The sequence below is a fragment of the Macrobrachium rosenbergii genome, chromosome 51 (assembly GCF_040412425.1).
Source record: "Macrobrachium rosenbergii isolate ZJJX-2024 chromosome 51, ASM4041242v1, whole genome shotgun sequence".
Taxonomy (NCBI): Eukaryota; Metazoa; Arthropoda; class Malacostraca; order Decapoda; family Palaemonidae; genus Macrobrachium; species Macrobrachium rosenbergii.
The window spans coordinates 21,838,467-21,860,837 of NC_089791.1; the positions used below are offsets into that span (position 1 = coordinate 21,838,467).

General features: G+C 37.8%; 1 protein-coding gene across 38 annotated transcripts in view; it reads right to left on the minus strand.

Annotated features, from left to right (window-relative positions):
• The window catches only part of Psi (P-element somatic inhibitor), a 70,359-nt gene extending 54,678 nt beyond the window's left edge, over positions 1-15,681 (minus strand). For 13 of the 38 annotated variants that reach the window (XM_067094984.1, XM_067094963.1, XM_067094991.1 and 10 more), the window contains exons 1-2: positions 15,113-15,251; positions 8,185-8,260 (exon numbers count right to left, since the gene is read on the minus strand). In XM_067094984.1, coding sequence (XP_066951085.1) covers positions 8,185-8,260; positions 15,113-15,196 — 160 coding nt within the window. In that variant the 5' untranslated portion in view covers positions 15,197-15,251. Of the gene's footprint in view, positions 1-8,184; positions 8,261-10,354; positions 10,394-14,473; positions 14,941-15,112 lie in introns of those variants that run through there. The other 25 variants (XM_067094962.1, XM_067094955.1, XM_067094985.1 and 22 more) reach the window with 12 other exon arrangements.
• Between the last annotated feature and the right edge of the window lie 6,690 nt (positions 15,682-22,371).

Below are 22,371 nucleotides of genomic sequence, written 5' to 3' on the forward strand. Positions count from 1 at the left end.
CAGCTTTGCATTTCCAGCCTCATGAAGGAAAAACATTCATTTGCATCCACTGTACCTGAATTTGTAGATTTGTTTGTAACGCACAACACTATGGTTGGCTTCATAACAATAGAATCATACAGTAATTACCCTACAATTACATAACTTTTTGGTATGGCGAGAGAATAAAAATTACCACTTTTAAGCATACCCACTGACTGACTAGCTTTATTGGTGATTATTATATCACTCTTACTAGTGACCATTCAAAAAGAGAATAAAAGCTGGGAACTTAAAATTAACAGCAATTATTGGGACCTATAAATTCTTGATTTTACTCCTGTCCACCAAGTCTTTTATACACAAATCACAAAAAAAACCACTATATGCAAGTGCAACCCAAAAAATATATTTTCCATCATACAACCAAGAGAATCTTGAATATGTCAAGATAGGTATCTTTCCACTACAGTACCTGAGCTCTGTACACATTCTTCATGCTTTTTTTATAAATAAATAACTATAAATTAATCACTTAGAATAGAACTGAATATAGAATTTAGGCCAAAGACTGAGCACTGGAACTTATGTCATTAAGCACTGAAATGAATATTGACAGTAAAAAGGTGTAACTAGAGGGAAAACCTTGCAGTTGCACTATGAATCAATTAAGAGAGGGTGGAAAATAAGATGGAAGAAAAAGAATAAGAACGGACCTACAGTTAAAGGAATAAAAGGGGTTGCAACTAGGGGCTGAAGGGATACAGCAATGAACCTTTAGTAATACCTAGAGTGCACCATTTGAGGTGCATTGACAGCACTAGCGGTCCCCCCAACCCCCAACCCCAGAATTAACCACTTACGTTTAAAGATTTCACTTGTACAAACCCATTAATTATATAAAGTCGTAGTTTCATACCCCCAAAAACCCCAGACACACCAGACTTGAACCCACAGAGAAAGAACCCTCCACTGCACATGCACCACCCCTACCTATATGTAAACGTGCTCAGCTCACTCCTTCATAAAGCTAAAGAATGATTCTAAGGGTCTAAGGGTAGGAGGGGAAATACTCCCAACTGTTCATGAATGATATGTTTATTACACCATCGAACTGATCATACATGGCCTTACACCATCCAACTGATCATACATGGCCTTATATTTCTAAGACAAAGAAATCTCTATCACAACAACTTGCATCATATGCATTTGAGAGCCCTTTACTTTGCTTAGCATAAAAAAAATCATGCCATGAATGAAGAGAAGGAATAATTTCCTATGATAAACATATTGGAATTGAAAACACTGTTTGGCTTAATGAGACCTATCTCATCTAAACCCAATTAATAAATTGACTGAATAGCTATTTGGGAAGAAGACTAAGCTATAATCTTCAAGAATCAGCCCCTGCAACCACAGGATTATTTTAGAACTGAAAAAGAAAATTGAACTAAAGTCAATCCTATGAGATATTTCTTCCAGTGACCTATGTTGTGTTAGATCTGATTGATGGAATTTAAGCTGGCAAGACAAGCAATGGGGCGCTTTTGGCCATTCAGTGCTTCAGACTATAACAACATGGTTGGAGTGGTTGAACAGCAAGAAAATGAGATCAGAAATAAAGGCAACAAAGTACATGGATCTAAACATGGAACTGGGAGAAAACCCTGCAGTTGCGCTAAGAAGTATTAGTTACAGGTTAGACAGCAAGAGTGAAATAAAAAGGAAGCAGAAATGACATTAAAATAAAAGGCTAAGACTTGGGTGCAGCTGCACGCCAAAGGAATGCTTTAAGCACCATCTGATCATGCCTACAGCACAGCTCGAGGTGCACTAATGGCACTAACCACACGCGCCCCCCCCCCCCACGGGGACCATGAATAGAAGTCAGTTCCTCATTGGACAGGTCGATATTGTCCTCACCTAGCACTCTGCTGGGCCCACATTCGATTCTCCAGCCAGCCAATGAAGAATTAGAGGAATTTATTTCAGACAATAGAAATTCATTTCTCGGTATATATGTGGTTCGGATTCCACAATAAGCTGTAGGTCCCGTTGCTAGGTAACCAATTGGTTCTTAGCCGCGTAAAATAAGTCTAATCCTTCGGGCCAGCCCTAGGAGAGCTGTTAATCAGCTCAGTGGTCTGGTTAAACTAAGGTATACTTAACTTGAACAGAGATCAAATTCCCCGAGTACACTGCAAATAAAAGCCCAACCACCCTGACAGACCAAAAGAGGTCATCACTCCTATGATGTCAAACACTAGGCAATAGCAATAGGAGGAATGTCCAGTCCACTATAAGTTCGTTGTTTCAGAATTATAATTCACTATGAAGGAAACACAAGGGATGACCTATTCAAGTGGGTAACAGTCCTAGGATGTAACAGACTTCTTCAAAGACTTAAGTTTACATGAAAACTGTTGAGTCACACCAAGCAGAAGAGATACAAGTTGAGGGAAACTACCAGACTCTTCAAAACTAGTACCTGATTATTGCCAAGATATGTCATAGTTCTTAGATTTGACATTGTCTTAAGTTTGCAATTGTGGGAGCCTGCAGAACCAACTCCTGTGACTCAAGTTTCTCACAGAGGTCCTTCAAGCATAGTGATTGCATTTGCTAGCTGTCTGAAATGCGCTCTGTGTTTGCGCACTTGAGATTTTGTGGATCACCTTAAAGTGCAAAGATGGAGGATGCTGGCCAATCATGAAACTTATAAAACTGGGGACTCCTTCAGATTCTGCATCTAGCGGAAACCCAAGGCTTACATATGACCAAATCCAGGTCGTCCTGGTGCTCATCAATGTTCTTTAATCCACTAAGACCTACCTCATCAGACCAAAGGGGTAATGACACACTGCAGACTGTTCCATGATTAAATGATCCAGACCTCCAGATTCAACTGGGGCAAGAAATAACCAGGCAGTTTGTTTTCCATAAATGTTTGAAACAAATCTAAGCAGTGGCCACACCATACCCAAGACACTGAAATTGGAAGAATCATCCCCGTAAGATAAAAACGGCAGATATTTAAGATAAAAACAGGAGATATTTCAAGTAAAAGTAGGCACCCAGGAGGTTCATGGATGCTTGGAAATTGACCTCCAACCAGTCAAGACCTTAGATATCAAAAAGAGACAACTGCAAAAAATTTAAAAAGTGTCTTGCACCTTCACCCTTTCTTCAGATTCTTCATCACGTCATTATTCAGAACTTGGAACCAGGATGAGACCAGGCCTACCCTTGAAGTAGAGTGGGCATGTTGCAAGGCATAAATATGGCAATCGTCCTTGACTGCGCAGTCTGACAATTCCGTTTCTTAGGAAAGGGGAGCACCACGCAGGAAGACCAGTCACCTAAGGAAAGCATTACTGAAGCAGACCTGGTCATGAGAGAATCCTGAAGATGCAGTATGCACACAAACAGATATCTTCAAGACAATATAATTGTAGGTACCTTCCGAGAGAAAAGGGTACCAATGGTTGTGCAACCATGCTGTCTCATGACAATATTCATCCTAGAAGGCCCTAGCAAGTTCACTGGGGCACTGCGACAAACAGCAAATACAGAAAATTCTCCAAAACCATTATATACATGGTAACTAGCACCGATAAACATTAAGCGGCCACAATTCCTATACATAACAGAAGTCTAAATTACTGAAACTGGTAAAATGCAAATAAGTTAACCAAACCTAAAATGACTACGAAACACTGAGATAAAATTCTCATGGTAACTCTTGTGAGCAAGAACTAGCCAGCTAACAAAAACAGTTGAAATCAGTGTGAGGTGTACATCAAAAGCAAAAATTATGATTTCACCCTTAATGGAAGGGAATCCTCATATGATTATCTATAACAGGTTTTGGGTGCTGGACAGGATGACTCATTTAAATATTAATATTATGCACCATTTGGTTTGGATGAATTTGGCAGGAAAGATGCTCACAACATTTCAATGGTCTATAAACAACTTACGGCAATTATAATAGCCAAGCACAGAACAGACACTGATCAGTATGCCTTGAGATTTCAGAGGGGAGTGTAATGCCTCTCTACAACTCCAGGATGTCTTTTTATTTATTTGCTCAAATATACTCAGAATGTTACTGATTTTAGTTCTTGTCTTTTATGATATCGTGTAAGCTTTCATTATAATTTTACAAAACAAAATAAAATAATTACAACAAACTACGTAACTTGGTAAAATCAGCATATTTTTACAAGTGTCTTGTAAAAGAGGCCCAACAGAGGGTTGTAAGTAGTCACTTTCAACTTCCTGTGGAAGGTAGGGGAAAATTTAATTTTTTTTTCTTACTTAATTGACCTATACTGTAACTGTAAGGCAATGCCATTGAACCAAGCCATAAAAATAACGAAAACCTTTGTTGAACTCAAAACTATGTATTTCAACTTACAACACTATGTAAGGGACATAATTTAGAATTAATGAAAAGTATGAGGATTAAAATTACTGAGGAAAATAATCATGGGAGCAGCGAACTACACTGGTCTGATGAGCCAGGGATTTTGGGGGCATGATAGTGAGGTCAAGATAAAATAATTACTATTGTATTCAATAAAGAACTTCATGCTTATTTGGCAAAAGTTTTTTACTGGTTCATGACTCACTCAACCTAAAATGGCATTTATATGATGCCTGATTCTTTTTTATGAACCTGCATGACTGATCTTAGCTAAAATTTCCCTTTTTCTAGAACTACAAAATTTTCATGAATGAAAACTGCAACTGCACTCTTTGGGTCAAACTTTAATTTTATGGAGCCAATGCACTGCTCTTCAAGAATGCATTACTCTAAGTCCCCTGTCTCTGAACCATACATTGAAACTGAGCTTGCTTTATCTTACAAGGATGCAAAACCTATTGATCCATGGATGCCTGTTTATCTTAGTATGGTGGAATTCTACCAAAGTAAGATGGAATATTTCTCAACTAAAAAAAACACAACTACTTATCTTCATTCGTGCCTTGTAAAGTGGAATTCTTGTCAGCTAGTGTATAGCATGAAACTAGAAAATTATAACCTTAAAAGTGAAAACATACAAAGGTCAGTCACATAGCAAAAAGAAATTTTTTAGATAAGCTTTACAAAAAGCAATGGCTTTAAAAAGAGCTAGGTGTGTGTGAATATATATGTGTATGTCTGTAATGGCTGGATGCAGAAGGCATGGTGATCGAACAATCATTTTTGCAATTCTGCCTGATTAGCACGGTAAACCACATCTGCTTTTTGCTCTTCCACTGGAGTGGAGTACAAAAAGCACAAATTACATTTGTTCTCATGGGATGGCACAACCAGCTGTGAATGATTTGCAATCACAGCAGATTATGACTATTTTCTCATTTTTTACTTATTTGGCTTTGTGAATGCTATCTAGTGGCTATTTCACCAAGATCATTATTCTATTACCAACAGCAGAAAAAGTAATGAAACACTAAGAATACATAAGGTCAACAGCTTTGATACTGGGGGTCAAAACACAAATGCTAGGAGTGGGTGGAACCTACATGAAGATATGAGGGAGGTAATCTTTATATCAAGTGTCATTTGCCATGGCTCTCTCTGTGTAAGAACCCTTGTTCCTCAAAATGTTACTTTTTGTTATTAAACAATTAAATCCACCAACTTGTGCCACTAATATTTCAAAAAGGATAGTTTGCAGATTCAAAAAACTATCACTTTTCAGAATTTGGAGATACTCTAAGCAAAGTAAATACCACAATTAGTTCTGAAACCAAACAAAATGGAATCCTCTATATAGCATTTTGTCTGCTGCAAGTGGGCAATTAATTGCAAAGATATGTACAAGGCAATTCCATAAAAAAATATAAACCATCAAAGTGAAACTGAAGTAGAACATGTTTAACTAAATTTACTGTGTGAAAAGAAGTCTAAACCATAGGTTAAGCTACCCTAGGCCTACTAAGTATTCTAATAGTTTGGTACAAAAGAAATTGTAAAGGCTTAATGTGAAATTTAAGTGCATTAAAGACAACATAAAACTATAACCAAAACTTTTGTGGGGATAAGGATAGTTATTTTGAGGAATAAAAAACCTTCCTTTCCCATAATTTTCATTGCCTCCCTACTACTGGTAGTTTTGAAGCTTCTTGCTTAGCAATATTAAAAAAAAAATTACTGTATAAATGATTAATATGCTCATATACACACTCTCCTGATATTGTAAGAAGGAACTGGAAAGGGAGACAGATCCATATCCAAAGAGGCGAGTTGAAAAGAATCATACACAAAATAATTCAACAAATATTTACAGGGTTTCCTTTGCAGGAAGCAGGCTCAGATTCCTCAAACAGTAAATGAAGGTCTCTCATATAAGTAAAGGCAACCAACATGAGATCAAAATAAATCGAAGTAATCAGACAACTCTTAAAAACACTAAAACATTCAATGGCTCTCAACTCCACAGGTACATCTTTTCTGTATAAATTAAATTAAATAATAATGCAAATTTCATAAGAACTTGGTTGGTTACAGAGTGCTAGAAGGAACAGATTCCTACGTGAATGTAAATATAACAGCACGTTCCTGTTAAAAAAAAAAGTATGTTCCTGTTAAAAAAAAAAAGTATAACAGTGAGAAAAATCGTTGGCCGATTGTTCCCTTGTTGCCTCCTCTGTTTTTTTTCTTTGTTTGGCGAATTGACGTCTGTCATGAGGTGTTCGGCTTCATCAGTCAGGTCCAGGGCAGCAGCAAGTCTCGGTACCAGAGCAGCAGAGGGCATTTTTTTGCCATGACGGTTGTTGTCTCGACTCTGTCATGGGCTCCCAGAGTTGAAGGACTGTTCCTGAGGGCTAGACATTTGCTGTGTCAGCTTCGTCTTTGTTGTCCTGCAGTGTTTGTTTTACTGCTCTGTTTTATTTTTTATGCTGCCTGTTTGTTTTTTGGATGTTGCTGTTGGCATTTTGTTTATTAATTTATTATTGATGATTTAATTATATGAGTTCTATATGTTACTGCCTGTTAATGCTATGTTTATTTTTGGTCATTTTGAGTTTTTTTCTCTCCTGGACCTGCCTCACTTGTAAATTTTGTATTTTGTAAATAATAAACTAATACTAAGTTCACTTTTTGGTTTTGTTCTGCTCCTTCCTACTTTGTTTGTCGCCTCTCGTCAGTCATTTCAGCCCAATTGCTTGTTTTTGTCTCGAACCTGCTGGTCTCGAAGTAGCAAGGTCATTACACACTGAATATCCAAAATGAAAACCTATAAAAGATACATTCCAACACAATCTCTGCAAGGTTCCAATGTGGAAAAGTGCAAAACTGAATATCCAAATTGAAAAACTGTGAAAAAAAGTAAAAAATTAAATCTCAAAATTTTAAATCCGTACAAAAGACAATACAACAATCTCTAAAAGACACTTAGCCTGGTAGGGAAAATGAAAACTGAATAAACTGAGACTGATTTTGCACACTTGGCAAAATGAAATATGCAACAAGGAATCAGAAATATGGTTCCCCCCACCCCACACACACACACACACAAAAACCCAGATACTGCACAAACCTACTCCCAATAGCACACTTACAAAACAACCTTACACTGAAGCAAAACACACACAATAATAGTTATACTAATTGAAAAAAAATTAAAACAATATATGAAACTATGAAGGCAATGTTCAAAATACTGAACAAAGCATTCTTAAGAAGGAAAAAAAGTTGATTATATATCAGGCATACTGCAAGGGAGAGAGAAGCGGGTGTCATATACTGAAGTAGGTATGCTTAATTCAGTCCAAGCATCTCGATCTTAAAAATTTGTAAGACCATATAACTGGAATTTCCTGTACTGATGTATATAATTACTGTAATTGTATTGAGATGAAACAATATCTACCAACTCAGTTTCAGGATGTTCAAGGACTATTTTAAAATAGTTTTATTACTGAAGTTACAGGACTGCCTTTCCTTCATTGCACTGTTGAATATTATCCAATATTCAAACGAATGTATTTCAATTAAAAGCCTTTTTCTCACCTACCATCATAATGGGATGCTAATTAACCCACCCTTACACAGTGAGTACCTAAAGCCTATTTTTTCCCTAGACACAAACTTGTAGCAACAGAGTTGGTATGAAAATGCCTATATCATCTTAAACCATGGGGTCCCATTCTTCCCAGATTTTTATTATATTCTCACACAAAACTTACCTTGCGGGCGATCCATGCCACCTTCTGCTTCTTCCAATGGACGCTTCTGACCAGATGGCTGGATCTTCGCAGCAATCTGAAACAAAGGAAAACTGTATAAGTACAGTGATTATGAACAATTTCTAACTAGACTTCAAAACCAATATGCAAAACATGAACAAAAATTATTATCAACAAAATCTGCATTACCCTCATTATACATACATCAAGTACTGTATTTAGAGATGGTTTACCTTTGGCGAAAGCTGACCCTGTTGTTCAAGCTTTGTACTAAGTAAATAGTTATCATGCTAATGTGGGGGTAAGGCACCCACCCAGTGGGTCACTTTTCTTCGGCAACAAAGAAAAATGCAAAGGATTACTACGAAACACTTCATTTTGTATATTTTGAAAAAATTCAAATTATCTCTAATTTGCAATTTGTTGCAATGAGTAGAAACTTTCATCTTTTTCATGGAGAACACCTCCTCAGGTGAAGTACTGTACTAAGAATATCCATGACCAGTGGTGTTCTTTTTGTTCCCCCACCTAATTAAGAACAAAAAGTCATGTTCTTTGGACAAAGCCTCCAACTTTTGAAATTATATACATTCTCCATTTACAACAGGGCTATATTCTTATAGGACCTCCAACTTTAGAAATCATATATATTCTCCATTTACAACAGGGCTATATTCTTAGAGGAAACTGCAAATCAAAGGTAATTAGCACTTTTCCTAGATATATAAATAAGGCTCTAATCCAGATTTTGGCTTGCTTGTAACTTCCTAAGAAAATCTGGAACAACTACAGTTTCCCATAGCATACTGCAGCTCCCAGACAATGCTCTACCACCCCACCCTACTCCAACTTATAAGGGAGAATGGGAGTCACATCTACAGACTACAAGTCAGAGGACGTTATGTTGTGACACTCACCTGTGCCAAGACTTCCGGCACATACATAGTCATTGGCTGCTGGAAGAAGGATAGAAAAAGGAGAAGAGTATCAATCATCTTTCACCACAGTAGAGCTTACGTAAGATACTGCTATCCTAGAGGGACTCTGGCAACTACATGCTGACCTATCTCCATAGGTCCTAAAGAGAGAACAAAGTATCCAAGGACTTGTGGACCATTAAGTCGATGCTAATCACCACCTGGTCTGCACATACCCTTGTCAGAACTGCCAAGGGGAGCAAGGGTAGACACTGCAACAATGGAAGCAAGGATCAAAGGAAGGGAAGATCAAATAGCAGGGGAGAAGAGTAGTGTAACCCCCTAAAAGGACATCAACAGCACCTTCAACTTCAACTGTGTCAGCAACCCCAGGTGATAACCAAATCTGTTCCTAGTGTGTGCAAACTCCTGACTTCAACTTAAAGACCAGTAAGAATGAGGATCAACGTCACAAGCACGCATGAAACCCGCCCATGCTCAATCACAACTTGGACATCTACACTGATCATTTTTTCACGAACAAGAATCATCAGGCATTCTTACAAGTGAAATTTGCATTAAAAAGACAAACATGTCAAAGTCAACGACCATTCAACAAGAGTAATACTTGACCTAAATTTCAATAACAAAGGTTAAGAGAATTACTAGACCCTGTTCAGCAAAGTAGCCAAAGAAAAAGTGACCCTGTTAGTCCACCAAGTTACTGTGTTTCCCCCTTCCGCTTCCTTAACACTTAGTTTATAAATTTATTACCAAGCTTCAATGACAGGACCAGTCCGCGCCAAAGTGACCTATTTAAAAGACAATTATTATATTTCCACAAGGATAAAAATGGAAACCTTGTACACAAAACTGTTTTGTAGCCTTCTTCTCTAGTTGGTTCTCAAAAAATTACTGCACTATGAAAATAAAAACTTGAGCTTTGCTATTACAATAACATAGCCCTCCACATTGAGGAACACTTGAGTGGTGTCAGCCACTTTATACAGTATGAAATCCTGAATTTAACTCAACAATCACATCATAACTGAAAACCTTACAACCTTCACAACTTTACTTTTTTTTCATCACTGTTTAGTAATAAGAATAGCAGAATATTTCACATCTATAATTCTTGGTAGCTACGCTGGATGACGTGTGATGAACTAATTGTTATTAAAGCATAACTAACTTGTTACTTCTGATGTAATGGCTTTTGTCTCTTTTGTAACAATAATTATTCTATGGTTTACCTCTGGTCTCTTCATATCTTCATTCTGTCTATCATCAACCTGTAAAGGCATTTTCTATGTAAATAAAACATCTTTTTAAACCTTTTTTTAATTACATTACTACATGCAGCATTTTAAGGAATATACAAGATTTCAATGACTAGCAGAGCTAGTAGTTTTACAAGTATTAGCAGTTTACATTCATATGCCATTTGTCAACTGTCACCAAATAGTAGTTTGCATAAAAATTTTGAGTTATAGACAGGTGTAATCAACTTGTATGAGCAAACCAGGCCCGTTACTTGAAAGACTGATACAGTATTAGCTACAACCAGTGATGATATTTGTGTGTGGCTACTTTGGTTCTTGAAACTTTGACATCAATAAATTATATATATATGTATATATAATTATATATAAAGTAATGTGGTTTTTTCTCAGTATACAAACCAGAGCCTTATATGAAAGAGTATTCCTCGGTGTGGGCTGGAATCAATTGTTAAAACCTGGTAAAAACAGGGCTAACTCTAAGTAAGAAGTGTCTAAATTCTTGCTTGCCAAGAAAATCTTGGAGAACCAACTGTAACCCCTTCAAGGGATGGAAAGTTGGAGTGCTGCTAAAAGCAGGTCAATAACATCTGATAGGTTCATTTTTAAGTCGTATCATAACCAACAGCCATCTTGCCCCATTAAATAGGAGAGCAAAGAGAGTAATATCTTTCAAGCCCGAGTTGTGAGACTGGATGCTCGATTGTGCATCTACACAAATTCCAGCGCACACTTGGTCCAAGCTGTTGCCTTGCAGAGGGAGAAAATGAAGGGAAAAAGAGAGGGGCTGTCACTCATCCCATTCAGCCCTAGACTTATGCCTTCCAACATCTTAAGCAAGATGCCCTTCTATCCTACATAACGGTGAGCAGCCAACAGAGGTCCCAAGAAAGCAGTATTTGAGAGAAGGTTGTGGTTAGAAGAGGAGTAAAAGAACCATGAAGATTCAGTGGTGTCAAAGGGGAAGTATTTCCTCTCAATGACACTAATTAATGCTTTTTATCCTTCCTCTTCGTTCCCTAACCATTTCCACTAAGATACAGGTCAACTCGAGTATTCCTCACTGGGAACATGAGAGCACTTGTCACAACCCAACAGAAAGAACAATACTGGTAGGCATCTATAGACCACACACTATCACATCCATCATACCTTTGTTGTTCTTTCTTCTAAGGACATCCATAATTCACAAGAAAACACCATGCATATAGAAAGTTAAGTTCCAACTTGGCAGGCAGCAAGAGCACAGCAAGCTGTCCTTGCTTGACAGTAGCTTCAGAAAAAGTGCTCCTGGTGGGAGGTTCCCCCCCAAAATTAACATACTTACCACAGTAAAGTACCAATTCCAGCTTGCAATGAAGAATACCCCTACACAAACAGCTCTGGTTTGCATTCAAACAGGAATTATTAAAAGTTTAAAAACTTTTATTCTAGCTGCAGAGTTTGGCCAATGTAATGTATATATTACATATTTGCCAATCCATAACCAACATATGAGTTGCCTTAGCTATTATTATACAGCAGCTCGTGGACCCAGACATCCATGTCCACTGTTTGGTATGTCAGTTCAGCTGCAGCAAACTAATGCGTTGGCTTTGCAAGGGCTTTTCTAAACGGATATGCTTGGACATCAGGACCTTAATGCAAACATCCCTAAATTTACAAATGGTTAGGGAATAAGCACAATAAAACTTTTCTACTGATGCCTGCACACAGCTTTTTCATAAAATTTGTGATGTCATTGTATGATGAAAAACACTTGACACCATTTACAAGTTTCAAAATACACAGCAATAAATCCTTACACTGCATATCTAGGAATGCTTGCAATCATAGCAAACTAGTAGCCACAAAATTACCAAACTTTATTCATTTCATCCTTCATTTAATTATTTTAATTAAATCAAACTAATAGCCACAGAATTAATCTAGCTTCATTAAATTTAATTCTTCACTTAATTTCATCAAATGGCTAAGCAGTGTACAACTTAAAATTAAAATAAATCAATTAACTTCAGGATTCCTTTTGAATTGAATGGAGTTAGAAGTTTTTGAATTTGTAAAATAACCAAGAGTACATATGAATATACTTTGAGCAAAACCATTCATAATTAAAAGTCTAAGTGCAATTCATCACACAAATGGCATACAGTATTGGATTCTGCTAAACGAACTTTTCTGCTATAGTTTTTGAAAAAATTTGTAGGTTTTCAACAAGTTGGTTTAGTTTTTGACAGGCAGTCCACATCTGCCACCTTTGATAGTATGCTTATACTTAACTCACATTATGTGTAGCCTAATAAGTATTACAGTTATTACCTTAACCTATCTGCAGTGAATACTACTGTAGTTAGAAGTATTTGAGCCCAAGAAGCTGAATTGGACAATTTAGCCACAACTCTGGTCTTGTCTCTGCCATTCAAATTCCAAAGGTTTATATAAAACAAAAAACCATTTTAGCTATACGATAAATTACATAACAGTAAAATGCAATTTCTGACATTTTAGTTTTCAGATCCAAAAATTGGATTTGAGCATCTTTAAAGTATAAAGGACTTACTTTGTTTTGTATATATAATTCCCCCTATTTTATGAAAATCTAATATACAGCTTACATTTTATAAAATAACCAAAATATTTTTGAACTGTAATGGCCCAAATAAAGAATGGCATGCATTCTTGGTATTTTCTTCTATACCATACCCATGAAAATAATTTAAAACCCCTCTAGAACTTTGAAGGGATGTCTGGTCAGTTAGCAATACATTCTATAACACACAAAAAGCTTCAAGTAAACATCCCTGTGCCTGTCAAAAACTGACGCTTTTGATAAAAAAAACTCAATTAAAACTCAGTCAAATTGAGGGTGGAGGTATAGACTATGCAATGGTACCTGTTAATTTTCTTTCTTGGCTTGTCCTTTTTCCATTTTTTAAATTCTGGAAATACTGATTAGCTATTGTAATTATGTCACTGTGATACATGATTTCATATCAGGGGAAAAGCCATTTTCTGAGACTGCTGCACTCTTTGTCCATACCAATTGATTATCCTATTTGCTACACCTCAGGATCTCACTACATCGTGGCCCATTGTTGAGTATAAGTTAGTGGTACCATGACTCTTCAATTTATTCCAATAACCTTTAGTCAAGGTCATGATAGTTACTATTTCTTGGTCCTAATGCTGATTAAGCAAATACTTCCGTGATTACAAAAACACAGACTTGGTTAACACATTCCAACCCACCATGTCTGAATGTTTAAAGAGGAACAGGTAAACCATTACTACCAACAGGCTACTGCAAAATAGCTGTGCAAAAGTTTTACATGGTCTCACATTTGGGGATTCAGGGGAGATGCCACAGGCAGGCCAGGTCACCCCAGAACAGGGTAGGTTAGGATCCCTGTTTTGTGTGTCCAATTTGCCTTTTAATCTAAAGGAATGTCATGCGCAACTTCTGGACTTTTCCCCATCAAACCTTTATTGTCAGGATAAGGTAAGGTAAGGTTGGTTAGGAAGGTTGGCCTACTGTAGGCCTAGCCTATATCCTGGATTTTTACTAATTTTCAATCTTTCCTTTCTAACCAAGGTAAAACTGAAGACTAATAACACAACCTGGTTGCTGGCAGTCAGATGCCATAATATTTTCCACCTTTTACTCATGTTTAGGCTACTCCTTTGGGATGGGTTCATATTTACATTCTCTTCTTATATCTCAATGTTCATCGCCAGGGGCCGGTACTATATATGGCGTCCCTTTCTGCACGTAAATTGATACCTAATTACTGAACCAGAGAACCACAGCAGTAATATTCAGTTATGCCATAATCAAGAGCTTCAGAAGAAAACAGGCAAACAAAGGCATCGTTTGCCTCCTATTAAGGCTATCAGAACACTGGAGGGTAGACTATGTCATCACTTAGACTGAATGGAAGCGTTAGGCTAGTATTTCCAGGTCCGAACTAAAAAAAAAAAAATAGCCTACCTACCCAAGCTACACCTTACCAGTAGATCAAGGGTAGCTTGCCGGTACTAGTTTAAGCTTTAGCCTAAACCAGTGCATAAAACGGCCAACACTAGGCTACTCACGTGGCAGAAATTGGACTGGGGGCTACCAAAGCTTCCCTCGTCAGAATCCTCCATGCACAATCGTGGCGTGGCCACGAACTTAGGATTGTTCGGTCCCCGGTAAGCCTACCCTCGCTCCCGTGCTCCGACTCGGCAGCTTAGCGGTTCAGATCTCGGCCAGGATGCACTAAGGGAAGCTGTTAGGCTTAAATCTCACCCAACTAACGCCAACATCGCAACACTCCAAATGCGGCGGAAGGGCTGCAATACAGCAACGAATCGAGGAACACGTATTTACAACCGTGTAAGTGAAATACACCATGCGGCGTCGCCATTAAACTCGTCGACCCGCTGGTGACGTCAGGTTTAACCAATCTTCAAAACCAAAGTCATTCCACGACACTTAGAGACTTCAACCCACAAGCAGACACTTACGGACGTCATCTACGGCCACACTTGCGTCATCCCGAGCCGAAAGACGCTCAAAATAATAATTCCTTCGAAAAATCGATGAAGGTCCCTTTAGTACAACTACGGGAATTTCTCGAAGTGCCGAGGATGGGATTCGCATCCTCCTCACTTTCAACCACGTGTTAGCCTTGAAAATATTTTTAAATAGCATTCCTCTAAAGCCAATAAAGCTACAGACATATTACTCACCTGTCTGGCGCGTTGAACAGCGTCGGCAAAAGCAGAACTTTGAGCAAAATTGGTACTATCAGGTCCTGCAGCTGCTGCCATCATGGACAACGGCGCTTGCCTCTATCAATGACTGGGACAAACTAACTCTTGAGAAAAGCTTCAACAGTTCTTCCAATATTTTTTTAAAGGTGATTCCAGTCTATTAGGGCACTGTTAAAATTACAGACATGTTTTTTCTTATGAACAAGTGTGTAGAAAATGTTTCCTTAGAAACCGTGACAATTTTCTCAACAAATTATCGGCAGAAATAACGAGGGTACAAAATTCAGCAGAAAACTTACGATTACCGAGGGAGAGAGACTAGTTCCCTAATACCACCGGTAGAGGTCACTTAACCCCGCATTAATATCTTATTTTGAATGGCGTACGTGGTTTTTAGTTTTTATTATATTCTAAAAGCTTTTACATATAATATTATTTGATATTTTGAACTTCGATATCTAGCTTGTATTATCCCATGAAACTATTATTCGGTGGAGGGAATCTTCCGGGGCCTTTAAAATCCCGCCATAAAAACATACACTAGCGCCATTGAGTACATGTGCCATCCGACGAAATTACAATATTTACGTGCTTGGGACACCGGGTTCAAGAGTTGGATCATAAACACCTTCAGGGTAATGGGTACGTGAACATGAAAGTGTGCGATTTTTTGGGGCTAAAAGCTTGTCTTCCAAGAGGGTTTTTGTTCAAATTTTTCTAAATGAATAAAATGACCTTGGATAAATCTAGCATACAATGCCAATATACTACGAATGCAAATACGTATATGCACATATGTATATATATATATATATATATATATATATATATATATATATATATATATATATATATATATATATATATATATATATATATATATATATATATATCAATGCTTTTAGTGTTTGTTCATAAAGTTTACCAGCCGGATACAAATACCACGACTAAAAAATTTTCAATAAATATGCACTGAAAAATACTTATTCAATAAAAATCGGCATAACGTTTGAATTTTATTATCGTCGAAGGGTAGTTTGTAATGCCTATTTCTCAAACGCGGGTTTCCCAGCATGTCTATTTTTAACATGAATATATCCCACTGCCATATACGGTAACTAATATTAATTAATTTCTGTCTCCCTGCACCCCAGCCCTCCCATCAGTCACCCCACTCCCCCGAAATAATAGGCCTGTCGGCGTCACACCCTCCCCCGACCAACTACCAATATTACCTTAGGCAAGAACGCACTGGCAGAACATAAACTTGTTTACGTATCAGCTCCGATCATTCTAGAAAAATTCTAACTGTGAAAATCTTTGCTAAAATTGTTATTGTACTGACTTTGCTTCGGGCCTCGGTTGGTAGGGCCGATCCCCCAAGGTTCTCTTTCCCATTAACGCCTATTCTCACTTGCCGGCCTGCCTTTGGACAAAATCCCGTGTAGGCATAAGGCCAGCTTAATCTAAAATGCTTTGTTTCAGCAAAGTATAAATCTTGCAACTACCTAATGAATCCCACTGTTTTCTGCTTCGAAGACGTATGTTAATGTACACATAAACTTGCATACAATGTTAAGGTGTGAAGTTTGATATGGATGAGAACACAAATTAATGAAATGTTTTCGTACTAAAGTCCGCTAAATGGGAACGGGGGTAGGTGGACGGAGGAAAGAAGTGGAGGAAGGCTTCAGATAGATATTTGAGAGACACGGGAGACATGGGATAGTGTTCGAGTCTGTTAGCTCTGGAATTTTTTGTGTAGAATCAGAGAATAGCAGAAAACTAGTGTTCATGAGTGGTTATTCCCTAAAATTTTCTCTTGGCTGTATATACCTCGAATCTTATAAGATTCTCTCCTTCAAGAGGCGGGTGTATCATGTACTGCTGGACTGAGACCCATCCTTTATTGTGTCTCCATTTCTTCTACTTAGGTCTTTACAAAAAAAAAAAAAAGTAAAAAGTGCGCCGCGGTTTCTTCGGTGCAGTCGAGTTTTCTGTACAGCTTATAATCAAGGCCACCGAAAATAGATCTATCTTTCGGTGGTCTCAGTATAATGCTGTATGAGCAGCGCACGATTATGGCTAACTTTAACCTTAAACAAAATAAATCTACTAAGGCTAGAGGGCTGCAATTTGGTATGTTTGATGATTGGAGGGTGGGTGATCAAAATTCCAATTTGCAGCCCTCTAGCCTCAGTAGTTTTTAAGATCTGAGGGCGGACAGAAAAAGTGCGGACATAAAGACAAAGCCAGCACAATAGTTTTCTTTTACAGAAAACTGAAAGGTGGAGGTGCTGAATGGGATGCGTAGCAATATTGCTGCGTTTCGTACAAATATAAACTATAGCCTAAGTGTGTGTACAGAAAACCAGAATAAAAGGAATGGACTGGGAAATATTGCAATGAGAGGTGTCACAATGAATTAATTATATGTACAGTGGAGTAAGTGGTTCCTACCTTGGTTTAAGGGTTCTTGCACAAAATTAGACACACCATGGAGACCGGGAAACCAATGTTTCAGTATCAGTGAGTTGACTGACTAGTCTGGATTTCTTTTATGGCCGATTGTAATTTTACTGTACCGAATTCTCCATACCCTTGGCAAGTCCATTTCAGTTCTAAGGCGGGCGAATGAGTCATTTTTAGCAAATCTTCATATCGTGATTTCCACTGAGCCATGCACTCTAAGGTCGAATCACGCTAAACCAGACACATGCATCGTTATCACATCACATATACTGTACACACATGCATTACCTCGTGAAGTTTTTCGGCATCCATAGTCTTCACTTTCATAACATGAGTAGCACTTATTTCAATGCTGTGTGTGTGTGTGTGTGTGTGTGTTTGTGTGACCTTCATCAGCCACACCCCAATTCAATGGTTCTTTGTTTTCCACGTCTTTATCGCACTTTTCATTCACAGCCCCCCCCCCCCAACCATGCCCCCTTTCTCTCTCTCTCTCTCTCTCTCTCTCTCTCTCTCTCTCTCTCTCTCTCTCTCTCTCTCTCTCTCTCTCTCTCACGTGTACCAAGTATAGTATTAATACCTGTAAAACAGAGAAATGAACAAGCAATGGGAAAATCATTCAGATAAAATGGTAAGATGAATCACTTCATGGTTAACTAATGTAGGACAGAATGCAAAATGCCTCTCGAGTGATAGTTGAACTTGCCGGTGGGTTATGATAACTATGGTTGAAGTATATTTAGACCATGATGGTAACTACTTGATTTCTTCTCACCGATACGCTCGTCACTACAAAGCCTTGCATCCCAAAAGACACTCCAACTCACAGTGAGGAGAATCGAACTCTCACACTGGGTTGGGGTGAAGTCAAGTCTCGGTCTAGGACAAGGTGGTTCCCAACCTGGGGGAAATTTCCCCCTGGGGGGAAATTTGAAGCTACCAGGGGGGAAATAATTACACTACCTACTAACTAAAAAAAATATCAGATGTATTTTATCATGAGAGAGAGAGAGAGAGAGAGAGAGAGAATGTCTGTTGCAGATGGGCGGGTAACTAACCGCTCTCTGTCTAACTATTTGTTTATCAGTATATTTGTCTATAATGGAAAAATAAATTAGTAAGTCGTCACAGTGTGTTTTAACTACTCTTTCCCTCATACACATGAAGGGGGAAATCTGGAGGGCTGCACTGGGTGCAGGGGGAAATGACAGGAAAAAGGTTGGGAACCACTGGACTCTAGACCGTGAGTTTAAACTAAACTACATGGTCACGATAAAGAGTCTAAGTCCATTCCCTCCTGCGCATACATACACCTGTCGAATTCGATACATTTCGCTAGGCTTAGAATACAACCATCCTCACCAGTGTAGCATAGCATTTTGAGCTTGCATTTTTCGGACTAAACGTAGCCAAAAAAGTCTGACGAAACAGGGACCATTTTTGCTCTCTCTCTCTCTCTCCACACACACACACACACACACATATATATATATATATATATATATATATATATATATATATATATATATATATATATATATATATATAATATATAATTATTAGCTGAAACCACTGGGAGAGTTCAAAGTGAAACGACAGTGCCAAGTACTTTCGTGTATTTTTAACACATCTTTGGCTTCAGCTAATAAACAAAATCACGTGTTCACTTTTGTGATTTCTAAGTTTATATATACACATACATATCTGGTGCTTACCAGAGACTCATCCAACAGTTATGTTAGATGCGGTAACGGAAATGTCAGTATGCCAGGGATTCCTAATAAGACGGATGCTCACGTGGACAAGTACAGGGAATGTTTGTTTTAAGGCTGTAATATCTAGCTACCGAAGTTAACAATGATGGCACGACACTTTATCACTACTGGAAAAAATAAACATGCATGAACAGTTTTCGTTTGATTAAAGATCGATAATCGGACACTGTCCTTGCTGTTTATTTACTGGTTAATCTCGTTTACGTAGTGATAAAGTTGTCGAAGTTCATGGGTGCTTCTGAACCTACGGGTTTAAATTGAAGTAAACAAATATTAACGTAAAATCAAAGAAAAGCTGAATACTGACAGCCAATACTTTTACGGTAAATAAAAACTTTAATGAAACGCTAAAGGAAGTTGGCCTTAAAATGCCGAACAAACTGATGCATTCTCAGTGTACGAAAACTAAAAACAAATAAGTGTCATTTTTATACGTCACGCCACAAATATCAGCAGTCAAATCCCACTAAAACAAAAATAGCATTAAACTGCTTTCCTGATTGATTTATTTTTTCAGCTTGTAATTACCAAGGTCTCATTTTGAGACATTAGAAACATTTTACTTGCAAATAGAAACATTTCAAAATTACGACCGTGTTTATCAGGTATAGTGGCAAATTGCATGCATTTTCAAAAGTCAACCATTCTTTAGATTCTGAATGGATCATTCCAGCGCGTTGCTGGTATCAAAACCCTTCTTAAAATTCAACAGGTTTACAACACGTACCAAGCAGTTGAAACAAAAGCTTGTAAGGAAGGTATTTGAGTGACATACTGGCTGGGTGTTGCTACGTTTATTGGTGGTTCCTTACTGAATGAAAGTACAGAATCTTCGAAGTTGTTATTGGCTGGTGCGAGCCGCAAAGTAGTTTCCACACACACACAAGGCAAAACAGAGATTATGTTTCGGACATCTGTGCTTGTCGACAGACACACAGATGGCGATTGTGAGAGACATAATAAACGTACAATGATAAAACACATATCAATGGAAAGGCCAGGAAATTCCACATATGGACATTTGCATGAGATTCGAGACAGATTAATGGATACAATGCAGTAGCATAATATATGTGAAATGGCGAGACGTTTGGCGTCTTCACAAACAGAAGCATACACAGTTTGACACAGAAGATTCCGTGGAACATGATCGGAGTGCTTGCATGGCAATGCAAGTAGTGGTGATTGTACACGAATCGAGACAACAATGGTTAGAGAGAGATAGACGGGAATATTGTATGGTAGAAGTTACCTTCCTTGGAGCGATGGCAGCTGACGCACGGGAGGGAGAGAGAGAGAGCGGCCTGCTTTGTCGTCTTGTTTTGTCCGACGGATGATTCACACACACGTGTGCCCGTAAGACCACCAAGCGGTCCCTTACAAGCTTTGCCATCTTCACTTTATAGATAACATCAAGGATTGCACTCGTGTTCCAGTTCCAAGTTCGTTTCGTATAGTTAAGGGCAAGATGTAAGAAGATAGTGAACTTAGGGCTGCTCCGGGAGCAAGAGCCCGCGCTGAAAGGCTGTCACTGGAGCCCGCTTGGATAAACTGCACCGTAGAGGTTAATCATTAATGACTGACCTCTCTGAATTGGTATTACTGTAGTTGCTATAAACCGGAGCTTGCATGCTACAAATAACTTATGGTTAACCAAAAACCGCAGTTTATGCAATAACCTTGGATGCTACAGAACGTCCAAGTGCTCTGAAAATTCTTTAATCAACTTTTTAAACTTGACAAGAAGTTAAATAAATATTCTATAAATCACAATAATTAAAACCAATGACAGTTTTTGGATAATTAAGATCACATTAAAAGTTACACAGAAGCCTAAGAACGTAGAGAAAAAAAATACAAATGTCCTTCAATATCCAATTCTCTCTACTTCGGAAATAATATATTTTCATATATGTTACCCGAAGGGGAATTTTTTTAGTTGATAATCAGTTCGTCGTCTCGTGGGCTCGAACCACGGAAGAACAAGAACACAGGACTGCAGTGACACCTTAAACCACAAGGCCTGAATCACGGTGATGTGATAAAATTCATTCATCATATATACAGTATATCATATATATGTATATTATACATACAAACACCAGTGTAAGTGGCAACGCTGACATGCATTGCCACCCTGTTTTCCTCTCCACTGAAGCGAATGACATGTCTTACGTCATTTATTGTGTTAACTCAATAAGTTGCTTTCATAATACATTACCTCCTAAAGTAAGCATAAACGATGATGATGATGAGAATAAATAAAACCCGAGAGTGTTAGAATTTTCTTTTATTTCAATGAAAAATATAATCTTTGCCTTAATTTTCTTTGTACATAGACGAGAGGAAAAAGAAATTCTCTTTTGGATCTCTCTCCTGCGAAAACAGACCTGAAGGTTTACATTTAGTTAACGTGGTGTATTTTCTGGTGAGAATATCAGTCGCAAATGTCATAAATACAGAAAGCTTGAGCGTCCTAAATTCATTACAAGTAATTGGCACCAGTATGATTAAATAAAAAATACAAAATAGATCGCATTTTATCACAGTCAACAGGTCAAAATAAAAGTCAAAGTAAAAATCCTAGTCTGATGACTGACTGAAACAACATTATGGTTAAAACGCTGATATTTACAGAAAGATCAGTCAGTCGATCAGTTCCCCATGCAAGGAGGGAGATGAAGGGTGTCCAAGAACTACGCATTCAGTGGCATCTTGAAACTATACAGAATTGCTCAAAATTATTATTATTATTATTATTATTATTATTATTATTATTATTATTATTATTATTATTATTATTATTATTATTCAGATGTACCTATTCGTATGGAACAAGCCCTCAGGGCCATTAACTTGAAATTCAAGCTTCCAAAAAATGATAAAGCGAAAAGTTAAAAGAAGAAAAGGCAAGTGGGGGACTTGTACTGTCTTGTTTTGAAATTTATCTTTTCAGACCTGAAATCTCGATAATTTTCTACTAAACGT